General features: G+C 44.3%; 1 protein-coding gene across 6 annotated transcripts in view; it reads left to right on the top strand.

The window, feature by feature from the left end:
* Positions 1-13,567, top strand: part of RUSC2 (RUN and SH3 domain containing 2) — a 109,422-nt gene that overhangs the window by 23,052 nt on the left and 72,803 nt on the right. For 5 of the 6 annotated variants that reach the window (XR_016306311.1, XR_016306312.1, XM_089653335.1 and 2 more), the window contains exon 2: positions 8,283-10,276. Coding sequence is in view for 4 of the 6 variants with exons in the window: in XM_089653335.1 (XP_089509461.1) it covers positions 8,371-10,276 (1,906 nt within the window). In the remaining 2 variants the exon portion in view is untranslated. Of the gene's footprint in view, positions 1-755; positions 935-8,282; positions 10,277-13,567 lie in introns of all 6 variants that reach the window. The other variant, XM_089653333.1, reaches the window with a different exon arrangement.

Below are 13,567 nucleotides of genomic sequence, written 5' to 3'. Positions count from 1 at the left end.
TCTGCCAGTCTTTGTTAGTCCCCTTAATGATTCAGTGGGGTTGATTTACCAAAGACAAATAGTCTGTGCACTTTGCAAAATGCACAGTCATTTTGCCTTTAGTAAATCAACCCCTACATCTCTCTTTTTGCCCTGATTGGTCAGTTATAGAACCATGTTCTGAAATTCTGTTTAGTTTTTAAACAAAACCTCATCGGTGGCTAAATGGTTATCAAATCCACCTGGCAGTACTCAGGTCATTGGTTTGAATCCCAACCATGGCACCACCTGCCTGGAGTTTGCATGTTCTCCCTGTGCCTGCATGGGTTTCCTCCAGGTACTCCGGTTTCCTCCCACACTCCAAAGATATGCTGGGAGGTGAATTGGATCCTGTCTAAATTGTCCCTAGTATGTGTATATATGAAGGTGAGTTAGGGACCTTAGATTGTACACCCCTTGAGGGTTAGGGACCTTAGATTGTACGCCCCTTGAGGGTTAGGGACCTTAGATTGTATGCCCCTTGAGGGTTAGGGACCTTAGATTGTACGCCCCTTGAGGGTTAGGGACCTTAGATTGTATGCCCCTTGAGGGTTAGGGACCTTAGATTGTACGTCCCTTGAGGGTTAGGGACCTTAGATTGTATGCCCCTTGAGGGTTAGGGACTGATGTGAAGGTACAATATATATATGTAAAGAGCTGCATACATTGATGGTGCTATATAAGCACCTGAAATAAATAAATCTGTGAACCCCCCTCTTCTTTTTCCTTGGCCACAGAACCTCCTAGATCTTTGTTATGAGGCCCTGTCTCCGTCCCGCTGAGCAGCAGAGCTGGGCTGGGCTTGGCCTGGAATGCCGGTCAGCTGCTGTCATCGTCTATTCCCGTCTAAACGTTTCAGTCTCTTTCCACTTGTCACCCGTGTCACACACAGCCGGTTTGGTTCTCTACAATATGGGTGAGTTACAGAGGAAGGCAATTATAACTAGCTGTGGAATGTGCAGATTATCTGGTTGTGACGGGTAGAGATCAGCTGAGCAGTTAACTGCTTATCAGTGATTAACCGGGGATGGGAATTCATGAAACTTTTGCCTAATGTATCTGACATTTTCTGAACATATTGTTCCTAGAAAGCAGTTAACCCTTTGAGGACCAAGAGACGTATTTGTCCCATGTTTGTAATTGCGTGTATCATCTGATTAAGAACTTAAAACTCTTTTTTTTTTTTGGTCTGAGTCAAAATATTAGTTCTTATCAACAAACAACAAATGGATGTAGCTTTTTGCCAATTATTTCATGAAACGGCTTAGTTACAGCAACTGAAGTGTACGAACTTTAAAAACAAAAAAATTGATTCTTTTGGCGTTCCAAAATCTTACGGTCCTCAAAGAGTTAACAGATCACAATCCATTGAGTTACCCCTGTAGTGTAATCAGGTTCACATTGTATTCCACAAATGTTTATTCATCGATGGAGCAATCATTCATACAAGCGACCATTATTCTGCTCAGCCGTTTACATTGCCTGGCGGTATCTTACAAATTCGATATCAATGGATTTTATTTGAATACAATAGAATGATGAACGTGATACAGAAAAAAACCTGCTAATTACAATGTTGCAAAACTTTAAATTGTACCATTTGTACCCATGGGACCAGCACCAGTTAGCAATTTTATACACTCACCGGCCACTTTATTGGGTACACCTGTTCAATGTCCTCTGGATCAACTGTGGGTATAGGATTATAACTTTTTTTTCTATGGTTGAATTGGATGGACTTTTAACTTTTTTCAGCCAGACTAACTATGTAGCTATGCAGCTGTGTAATTGCTTGGTAACACAAATTGCTAATCAGCCAATCACATGGCAGTAACTCAATGCATTTAGGCATCTAGATGTGGTAAAGACGGCTTGTTGAAGCTCGAATGGGGAAGAAAAGGGGATTTAAGAGACTTTGAATGTGGCATGGTTGTTGGTGCTGTACAGGCTGGTCTGAGTATTTAAAAAACTGCTGATGGGCAGCACACTGGCTAAATGGTTAGCACTTCCGCCTAGCAGTACTCGGGTCGTAGGTTTGATTCCCAACCACGGCACCACCTGCCTGGAGTTTGCATGTTCTCCCTGTGCCTGCGTGGGCTTCCTCCGGGTACGCTGGTTTCCTCCCACACTCCGCGTGTCCTCTGGATCAACTGTGGGTATAGGATTATAACTTTTTTTTCTATGGTTGAATTGGATGGACTTTTATCTTTTTTCAGCCAGACTAACTTTGTAGCTATGCAGCTATGTAATTGCTTGGTAACACAAATTGCTAATCAGCCAATCACATGGCAGCAACTCAATGCATTTAGGCATCTAGATGTGGTAAAGACGGCTTGTTGAAGCTCGAATGGGGAAGAAAAGGGGATTTAAGAGACTTTGAATGTGGCATGGTTGTTGGTGCTGTACTGGCTGGTCTGAGTATTTCAAAAACTGCTGATGGGCAGCACAGTGGCTAAATGGTTAGCACTTCCGCCTGGCAGTACTAGGGTCGTAGGTTCAATTCCCAACCATGGCACCACCTGCCTGGAGTTTACATGTTCTCCCTGTGCTTGCGTGGGTTTCCTCTGGGTACTCTGGTTTCCTGAGGAAGAAGGGACCCCCTTCGAAACGCGTCAGCTGTACTGAACACCTACTCCCCTGATGGGACTCATGTTAGCTTCAAGTCCCTGTGAGGACTTACATGCCTGATTTTATTCGCTGTTTGTGAGTATATTTTTTACAATTAATACATTTTGGTTACTGAGGTAATGCGCAAGGTTGGTGCGCTTCTCGTTTTCATTTCATTCTGCAGTGTTGATTGGGCTTCCCCAGCCTTGTTTTGGAGCCACACAGCCCTTTATGCATTGGTGGACGATCCCTCCAGGCCTGGTTCCATCTGTTCGCCACCTGTCTGAGCCCTAGAGCGCAGGAGAATTCGTTTTTGATCTACTCTGGTTTCCTCCCACATTCCACGTGTCCTCTGGATCAACTGTGGGTGTAGGATTATAACTTTTTTTTCTATGGTTGAATTGGATGGACTTTTATATTTTTTCAGATGGGCAGCACACTGGCTAAATGGGCAGCACACTGGCTAAATGGTTAGCACTTCCACCTGGCAGTATTAGGGTCGTAGATTCAATTCCCAACCACGGCACCACCTGCCTGGAGTTTGCATGTTCTCCCTGTGAGTGCGTGGGTTTCCTCCTGGTACTCCGGTTTCCTCCCACACTCCAAAGACATGCTGGTAGGTTAATTGGCTCCTGTCTAAATTGTCCCTAGTATGTGTATGTATGAATGTGAATTAGGGACCTTAGATTGTACACTCCTCGGGGGCGGGGAGTGATGTGAATGTACAATATGTATGTAAACCGCTGTGTAAATAGACGGCGCTATATAAGTACCTGAAATAAATAAATAAATCTCCTGGGATTTTCATGCACGACCATCTCTAGGGTTTACAGAAAAAGAGAAAATATCCATTGAGTGGCAGTTGTGTGGAGGAAAATGCCTTGTTGAGGTCAGAGGTCAGAGGAGAATGGGCAGACTGGTTTGAGATGATAGAAAGGCAATAGTAACTCATGTCAATATGGACCAAAATCTCTGTGCAATGTTGCCAACATCTTGTGGAATCTATGCCACGAAGAATGAAGGCAGTTCTGAAGGCAAAAGGGGGTCCAACCCGGTACTAGCAAGGTATATCTAATAAAGTGGTCGGTGAGTGTATATTTATGATGAATTCTTTCAGCTTTGTTGTAGTATCAGCTCTTCTGCTGTTTCTTCCATCATTTCAATCACTAATTTTAGCTTTTTGTTTTAGCTCTGCTTTCATCCAGTGTAGCCATTGTCAACCAGGGTTCTGTGGAACTCTAGGATTCCTCCAGATTTTGCTAGGGGGTTCCTTGAGATGTGGCCAACTGACCTCCCGCCTGATGGCGTCTTCATAGTTTGGGGGTCAATGCCACTTGGCAGAGCCAGTCACATTACACCAATGATTTTTTTGGAAGTGTCTGTAAGGGGGACGTTCTGACCATCATTGTAAGGGACACATTCTTCTCACTGACCACCAATGTAAGGGTCATTCCTTCAGCTGATCTCCAATACGTTCATTTTAACATGGGTTCCCATAAAATCTGAAGATGATATCAAGATATCCTAGGATAAAAATGTTGAGAAAGACTGAATTACTGGGTCATGTGCTGTTGCCAGAATGACTGGACTTTAGTAAAAAAAGTTTTGCTCAACAAAATTGAATTTGGATGACCTATTTTTGTACAAGGGTCCTTTGTGACAGTCCTTCAACAAGAGTCTTACAATTGTTTGCATCTTACAATTTTTATTTAATGTTTTATACTCGTTCAGAATTGTCCCACCTAGTTAGGATAGAGTTTGCCCCCTCGGGGGGGGGGCACAGTTTTAAAGTCTCAGTTGTCCCAAGTGCCCAGCAAAGTGTTGACTTCTCTCTGCCCAGCAGTACATCAAAATGAATGTGGCCTACAGCAATTAGGTGGCATCTGATGGTACAGGCCCATTGACCAATATTGCCATACCAAGTTATGGAGGAAGAGGGGTGACAGGAGACCATAGGTAGGCCAGATAGAAGGCATGGAGGTACTTTGTCTTAAAGCTGAACGCTGGCATATGCAAATCTTATCCACATACAAGAGTCATATATTTTTACTTGATTCAAAATGAAATGTTGCCTCTGTGCAGGAAATTTCTGCAGAAAAGACCGGTCACTGCTCTGCTCATTAATATAATTAGGAGTTATATGGACCTTGGCTTTTCTTACGTAGTTTGGCTTAACTCATTTTGGCCTTGACCTGTAAAACACTGTCTCTTGATAGCAGACCACTGGTCCAATCAGCAGTAGCCATGGAAGTCCCCACCCCAATTCCATAACCATTTTGCCAACCAGCCGCATACCTGATACATCTTCACGTGGTTGTACCGGGATGATGCCTGCAGCTTCAGGCATCATCCCGGTACTATAAAAGGTAGGAATATGTGAGCGCACTAAGAAAAGGGGGGAAGCAGCTATGCACAAAGGTAACCAACATAAAACCCCAATAAAACAGTTCATAAATGGTGCAGCGCTAAATACTAATAAAAATATGACCATAAATCTGATAAAAGGGTACTAGATAAAAGTTCATAAATGAGCATAGAATAAATAATCAACAGTTCAAAAGTGACTTCAGTGCTCTTAAGGTGCCTGTTTTCCTGGTGGGCTGGTGCTTGTGCAATAGTTGTGGAAGAATTGCGCACTCACTAGATGCGCAATGTATATGCGCCTGTAAACACAAATCCAGATGTCCTCAGGATAAGCCAGGAGATGGGATAACTTCCCTCTGAAGGGTAGGATGGTACATCAAATAGATCCTGGGGCTTTAATGGTGATCCACAACAGCCAGAGCTCCCCTTAAGGGCTGAGTGGGTGCTGCTCCCTGGGTAGGCAGGAGAATCCCTCTCTGGGTACTGGGATGGATCTTTGCCTTGTGCAGGGCGTCTGAAATTTAATACAGTCCTACGTTGCTGTGGCTGCATTAGATTACCTTTTTTAGTCTAAGAACATTTTCAGCGAGTTCAGAAAATACCTGTTGATCTGGTGGACTCGGAAGAGGAAGAAGAAGAAATGTTGCTGGAGAAGGACTTAGACACAATTGACTCTTCCTGTAGCTTTTCATCCTTCAAGACCATGGCTGCTATAGGTGTTGGGATTTTACTGGTTTAGTGGTTTTGCTTGCTTCGAGATTGGTGTTGTCTAGTCTTGTATGGTCAGCGGTGGTGTCTGTGGTCGGTGTTCGGATGGGGAAGACTAACGGAAGTACCCAAGCGCAGTCCGGGGTTGGTTCCATTACAAGGGTCCTATGAAAGTCTCAAGATCCAATGAGGCTCTTTCTTGCTGCAGTCCTGTTTCTGATCCCTTCTCATGTTTGTCTGTACATCCCGGGAATGTTTTTTCTAACTGATGGTCAGTTGTCTTGTAATAGCCATTGGAGCTGCTAAATAGCTACTTGATTGTTATTACAAACAGTGCGAGGGGATGTGCCCCCCATCTCGCCGCCATCCATGGCTTTACTGGGATCTCCTGTCCCACCGAGAGTCCCAATCAACCAGCCGGCGCTTCTGCCTGCTGATCATAGAGCCCAGCAAAGACCGGACCGGCTTTGTTTGGCTCTATGATATCGTAACCCGGAAGTGATGACCTGACATCACTTCTGGTTTACTTGGCTAGATACGGCGCCATTTTTAAAAAAAAGTAAAACATTTAATCACAGCGATCTTGATTTCATTAAATGCTTTTAAAGGCAGAGGAGGGATTTGGGATCTTATTGTCCCAGGTCAATCCATAAAGAGTACCTGTCTCATGCCTATTGCTGTCACAAGGGGTGTTTACATTCCTTGTGACAGCAATAAAAGTGATCAAAATTTGTTTTTTAAAGTGTCCGTATAAGAATTAAAAAAAAAAAAATGAAACTGCCCCTGTCTCCTGTAATTGCACGCAAAGGCGAATGCATGCATTGGTCCCACAAGCGCACAAACAACGACTGTCCCACACATGTGAGGTATGGCCGCAAACAACAGGTCATGGGTAGTAATTCTAGCACCAGACCTCCTCTGAAAATCTAAAGTGGTAACCTGTAAAGGCTCTCACCCGATTCACATATATGCAGCCGTGCAGGCCACCTTTTGCGCGGGCATGAAAGCCCATTCATTTCAATGGATTCCTGTGCCCCGTGACACGCAGGGAAGAAGTCCCTGCACTTCTTCTGAAAACGCAGTGCGCATGGGAACCTCGGTTACCAGGACGGTTGCATTTTCCAGTGTGGGCGGCGTGCCATTAGAATTAATGGCACCCACCCGCGGGTCCGCTTTCCTCTGTGCGGGTGTTGCGACTGCACGGATTTTCATGTGGATCTGCAGCGGCACCACCCGCACATATGTGAACCTAGCCTTAAAGTGTAGCCTATAGATAGTAACATTGACATCATTTGTTGCCGTTGAACGAGCGCGTGCAATTTTAAAGCATGACATGTTTGGTATCTCCTTGCTCGGTGTAACATCATCTTTTACATTTTGCCAAAAAAACGGAATTATGTATTATGTTTTTTTTCATTAAAACTCAGAAAAGTGTATTTTTTCCCCCAAAAAAATGCTGCGTAGCATAAATGTGACATAGAAAATTGCAGAACCTACCAATTTGTTCTTTAGGGCCTCTGCTTTAAAAAATATATAATGTTTGGGTGTTATAAGAAATTTTCTAGCAAAAAATACTGATTGTTACGTATAAACAAAAAGTGTCAGAAAAATCCTAGTCTCCTAGCGGTTGAGAAGCCAGTGACGGATTTTTGTTTTGATGATATAATCAGGATGCCCTAATCCTATTATTATTATTATACAGTATTTATAAAGCACCAATAGTTCGCTCAGCGCTGTACATTACAAAGGGGGACAGAACATGTGACAGAACAATACCAATACAATGCAAAACATGAGGGGATTGAGGGCCCTGCTCTTTCGAGCTTACAATCTAGGAGATCCTATAGAATGTATCATGGTTATCTTGCTGGGAGAAACCCAGGGGTGTATTTACCACAAGGCAAACAAGGCATTTGCCTAGGGAGGCATTTTTCAGGAGGGCAGCACTGCCCCTCGGAAGAAGGGATGGAAGAAGGGACACATGCAGCATGGGGACCTGGTGGGCTCCGAGAGAGGCTATGGGTTTCATGACGATGTATGCACAGCCCAACTCTCGTTCATGGGGAGGTCCGGAGCTGTTAAAGTGAGTGTCTCTCTCTCGCCATGTGGGATGGTGGCTGGTGTATGTGGGGGCAGTGGTAGTGGAAGGCTCTCTCGAGAAGGAGGCAGGGGTGTTGTTGGTCAGGCTCTCTCTGCTGGGGGCGCGCCAATTTTTTTGTTGCCTAGGGCAGCACAAAACCTAAATACACCACTGGAGAAACCTACATATAGTATTGACTCTTTTAGTCCAGTCAGCAATGGTCGGTGGTTGGGGTTTCTTCCAGAAGCCTAGGATTGCTTATTTGGCTGCATTAGTAAGATGTGATGAACAGTCTTCTTTTAGGAATTTATGGATTGAGGTTTACTATGAAGTATGTCTTCTTCTTTTAAAAATGCCGGTTGCCTCGGAACACAGACAGCTCAAAAATAAATAAATAAACTGACTGATGCTTTAACCATTTCCTATTCAAAGCTGTAAATTTTTGAAGCTGCTGACAAGTTTTTCAGATGAAAATAAATTGATTCTGTGTATTTTTGACTTGCAGGTGTCCTTACATGTGATATGAACAAATTCTTCTTCAGACATTTGCTTGGTGACCGCATCCAATGTCCTGAGTGGTGACCACCGTCAAAATGGATAGCCCACCCAAACTAGCTGGAGAAACTCTGATTGTCCACCACATCCCACTGGTGCACTGCCAGGTGCCTGATCGCCAGTGCTGTCCGACTTCCATAAGGGCCCATTCTTACAGCAAGAATGACCTGGGGATTACCCGAACCACCTCCCTTCCAGAAAGGGACCTTTCTCAGGCTGACTCTCTGGTGTACAGTAGTTTAATCCAAGTTTCTGATTCAACAGTCAAAGAAAAGGGAAGCAAGAAGGACGAGGAATGGCAGGGGACCATAACTCGTAAGCGCCACAACCCGTTCCTCTTGAACGATGATGATGAACAAAGCACATCAAGCAGCAACGATGTGGAAAAGTCATTCCATCTCCACAACAACTTAGGTGGACTGAAATCAGGATTTCATTTCCAAGATTTGTCCTTGCCACCTTTTCACCTTCATGATAACCCACCTGTGGTGAAGCCTTGGATTTTGTCAGGAAGGTCAGAACTTGTGGATGGACAAGAAGAGAAGACATCACCTGATTACTTACAAAAAGGGAATAATGGCAACCAAGGTCTATCAGGGATAATCATGGAAGACCAGGCTTGGCCTAATCATGGTGAGCCTACCTTTACTCTAGATTGGAATCAAAGCTCTGATTTGGGGAGCCAAGATTTTCAGAGAGAGTGCACGTGTACCGGTTCAGAGCCTCTTAGACACTGCCGATGCTACAGCGCCTCAAGCCAATCTGAAATGGACCAGCAGGTGAGCTATGTCAGTGACTCCTCCTGCAACAGTTCAGATGGCATCCTGGTTAACTTCAGCACTTTATATAACAAGATGAATGGGCAACCTAGGTCCAACATGAATTCTGGTAGTCTCTCTTGTGACTCCTCATTTTGTAGCCATCCGGACACAGGTGCTTTTTATCTTGACCTGCAGAGCTCACCCACAGAATCCAAAATGTCCTGTGACTCGCATGTTCAAGAAGCTTCTGGAAAGCCATGCGGGTGTACCAACCATTCGTCTTCACCCATTTTAGATGCCAACTGTAACTCTTACCATCTGAATTGTGATTCAGCTCAGTGTAATGGAGAGAGCTCAGATCTAACCTCCTGTTTTCAAAGCCAGGCCAGACTTGTGGTGGCCACACAGAATTATTATAAGTTGGTGACTTGTGACCTATCATCTCAGTCTTCTCCTAGCCCTCCTGGTTCTTCTATTACCAGTTGTTCAGATGATCACACCAAAGGGAGCCCAGTTCAGGCAACCGAATATTTCCTCTTTCAACAGCCAGATAGTAGTTCAGACTCAAATGACTCAAAACCTGTTATAGAAAGATCAAAGTCCGACATCATTGAGGGCCAAGTTTATGTTAATGTGTCCCCACCAAACTTCAATACGGGCAGGCAAAGATCCAGAAGTTATGATCGCAGCTTGGACAAGAGCCCTTCAAACCAACTGGGATCACTAGAACGTATGATGAGTTGTCCTGTAAAGCTAAGTGAGGGTCAGGCTCTGCTCAACCAAGGGTCATCTCCGAAGAGAGTGACATCCTTTTTGGAATTAGCTAAAACCAGGAAGAAAAATGGCACCAGTCCTCCTTTAAGGTCCAGTGGAGACTCTTCCCTGGAGTTCTCACCAATCCCAGAATACAATCGAGATGGTACCAGAGGTTCCGAACGCGGAGAGTTTCGTAGCCACAGCCTTCCACCTATGTCCTTCTTGCACTGTATGAGTCGCACTTGTGAGGGCTGTACCAGTGACAGTCTGGAAACTAAATCCACAAGTTCTAATCCAACAGCTAACACTAATCAAACTAGTGCCAACATTGACAGAGATAATGATCACATCTTGACATGCAGTGGACTGGATTCAGGAGGTGCTGGGATCAACTTCCTTCAAAGAGATATACGAGCAAAAGGAGATGGTGAGTAGTTCAATAGGCATGGTTTTATTTTCAGTTCTTTTGTTCTATTAATGCAACCTGGGTATTGCAATAAATACATACCTAACCACCACTTAGAAATGCTGCCACTAAATGACGTTACATGACAAGTAAATTTCATTTAGTAAGGTGACCACATTTTTCACATACAGACCAAAATTACAATAAACAGAACTCGAACTGTAGAAGCTGTGCTCAGAAAAGCCAAACAAAGGGCAAAAGACTAGTCATCAGTATCGCCTGTAGACTTCCTGTGGCTTGTCCTTTCCCCATTAATGGCTTTCTATGTCTTACTCTGCTCTACATCTCTGTGGGACATCTTTATAGAGACAAGGCTTTGCTTCCTCATGACAAAACTGACCCCAGATGACTAGACATTGTGGTTTAATACTTAAGAATCAGAGGGGAGGTGTAGAAAATCCAGATCCAGAGAATTAATAAAACAGAAGCAGGGAGATCCTTGCACAGCAGGTCTTCAGGTACAGCTTTCTCTCCAGTAAGGAGAGCCGTAAGCAGCACAGTGACAACACCAAATCTGGTGAGCCTATCAGTCAGAGGTAGCGGTGCCTTTCACACAGCAGATATACAGTATGAGGCTACAGAGCAGGAATGCCCAGGCATAACAGCAATTCAAGACAAAAGGGTCAATCTTTCAGTATACTGCTTAAGCATAATTATTGTATGTTTCCTATAACACAATCTTCACTTTACGAGTTTATGTCCACTTTAACTGCTTGTTTACATCTGGGTGGATGCCTGTGGTATTTCCCATAAAGTTTACAGAAGGAACTGGGAAAAACAATGTATTGCTTGTATGTAGATAGCTTGCATTACAGTACTGCAATTCAGCCTACTGAAGAAAATTCTAGCCTATACTTTTCATTTGGTCATCATTGATGTAAATGAATGTGCACACTTACCTGCTGTGTGTTGCTCCAGCTGGGTGATATTGTTATCTAAGTTGGGGTTGAGTATATTGAGTAGTTGCCTGCTAGTGCTTATCCTGCTACTTATCCCCCCGCTCTGTCATTTTCTGAGGTACTTCCTGGATGGATCTTAGTACTCTTTGATTTCTGCTGTTGAGTTCACCCCAGCTTCCCCTTTACTGCCCGTACATGTGCACCAACCTTCCCTTTATGCTCTCATGCATCTTGCCCAACTATTGCCAGTTGTCATCTGTTGTATGCACATCCAGGCAGTCCAGCTGATGAGCTCATTTTCTAGGGAAACTTGTCCCAAGAGTAAAGTGACAGGTTCTCTTGAAAGAACATGTAACCATATGGACCGCACATAATCTGTACATAAAACAATCAAATATAATATAACTCAGTCCCAAAACAGTGAAATGCATGTGAAGTGCTGCTGTCAGAGCTCCCTGTAAGACCAGAGATGCGTGAACTGACACAGGGAAACGCAGGCTCAAGTATGGTGTAACAATATAATTTATTAAGGGTTATACACAAATATAAAACTCACAATATAACAAAACCAAACATCCAACTGATAACGGCATGTACAAAGATAAGAGCAGTCAGGGCTGGCGAGGTGGAGTGGTCAGGCGGGCCAGGTCAGGAATCATCGGGCAGACAAGACACAAAGGAGTAGGCAGAGCGTAGTCAGACGGGCCGGGTCAGGAACAATCAGGCAGACAAGGTACCAAAGGAGCAGGCTGGAGAGTGGTCAGCAATAGCCGAGGTCAGGAAAGGCAGAGTTCATTCAGGGTCAGGATCAAGCAGAATCAGGAATCAGGCAGGAAGCAGACAGGATGCAGGTACAGGGGCTCATGGGAAACATACACCAAGGCACTGACTGCAGGTCTGGCCATTCCTTAAATACACCTCCTGCATAAAGCCTCAGGTGATGGCTGACTGCTGGAGTGAGCTTCTGGTTGCTGAGAGCACCCGCTGGCCAGCCCTGGTACTGCAGCCCACAAGGCAGGTGAGTCTCAGCACCATTAGCAAGTCCATTCCTGACAGCTGGTGTCCAACTCTTAATTTCATATCTTGATTGTAAACTCTTCCCACAACCCAACAGGTGCTCCACTGTGCTCTAAATAGTGTCCCACATGGACTGCCACTCACCGTCATCCAATGACCACCTATCTCTAGAATGGTCACGCTTTTGGGACTATCCCGGTAAAAGCGTGAATGACCATTCTATAGATAGGTGGTCATTGGATGACGGTGAGTGGCAGTCCATGTGGGACACTATTTAGAGCACAGTGGAGCACCTGTTGGGTTGTGGGAAGAGTTTACAATCAAGATATGAAATTAAGAGTTGGACACCAGCACTTCACACGTATTTCACTGTTTTGGGACTGAGTTATATTATATTTCATTGTTTTATGCACAAATTATGCGCGGTCCATATGGTTACATATTTATTTTTTGTGTGTTCAGGTTCACAATTTAGGACTGCGGCAGTCAGCAATTATTTGATATACAGCACATTTTTTATCCTCAACACACTTATACTGATGTTCCCTGCACTCACCCGCAGCTCAGTTCCTCCATCAGAGGATTTAAACTTTGTATAAAACAAGAAAAAGAGGAAAACACACACCCTTTTGAATGTTTAAACTTTGTATAAACTCTGGATGGTGTTTGAGCTTACACAGGGTTGCAGATGTAACCTTCTCCCTCAAATGCCAGCATTTTGGCCTGGTGGTTGGCCACTCAGGTCTGAGAAGTACATTCTGGGATGGGTTCCCATGCACCCTATAACCAGAAGCACTGGGTATTTTGCTAAGGGTTCTGACAAAGCAACAACATTTCCTACCTCCGCTCCAGCCTTTCTAGTGTAACACTACCCTCTTGAGGGACACTGGATTTGTTTGGGTCCCCCTAAGCTCTGCACGGCCAGGCAACACAGCATTTTCCACACTTTCTATCGGAGTCCATAAAACAGTCCTTGAGCTTGTTTTTTTAGTTTTTTTTTATTAAGGGGTTAACAACTTGGATGGGGTATAGGGGTATATGGGATGCCCAAGGAGGGCAAACTTGAGGAAAGACTTCTTAGCAACAATACTGTATACAAATGTGGATCAAAAATAGCAACTCTGTTAAGGAGCACTTAAGTCCCCTTGATGTACCTCCTCAGACCCCAAATGAATCCTTCCTCTTTACCTGGCTGCACTGTGGGTATCCCTGAGCAAGGGATTCCAAGATATACCAGTTAAGTAGTCCTGGATGAGAACTAGTTGGATCGTGCACCTGACCGGTTGGATCTACACTTACCAGGCCCTGGAGGTGTAGGAGTTCTCACACTGTCCTG

This window comes from Staurois parvus, unplaced genomic scaffold (genome assembly GCF_062004578.1).
Source record: "Staurois parvus isolate SC_StPar_1 unplaced genomic scaffold, SC_StPar_1.0 ptg000706l, whole genome shotgun sequence".
NCBI lineage: Eukaryota > Metazoa > Chordata > Amphibia > Anura > Ranidae > Staurois > Staurois parvus.
The sequence above is the reverse complement of the archived record's forward strand: the minus strand, read 5'-3'. Positions and strand labels throughout refer to the sequence as shown.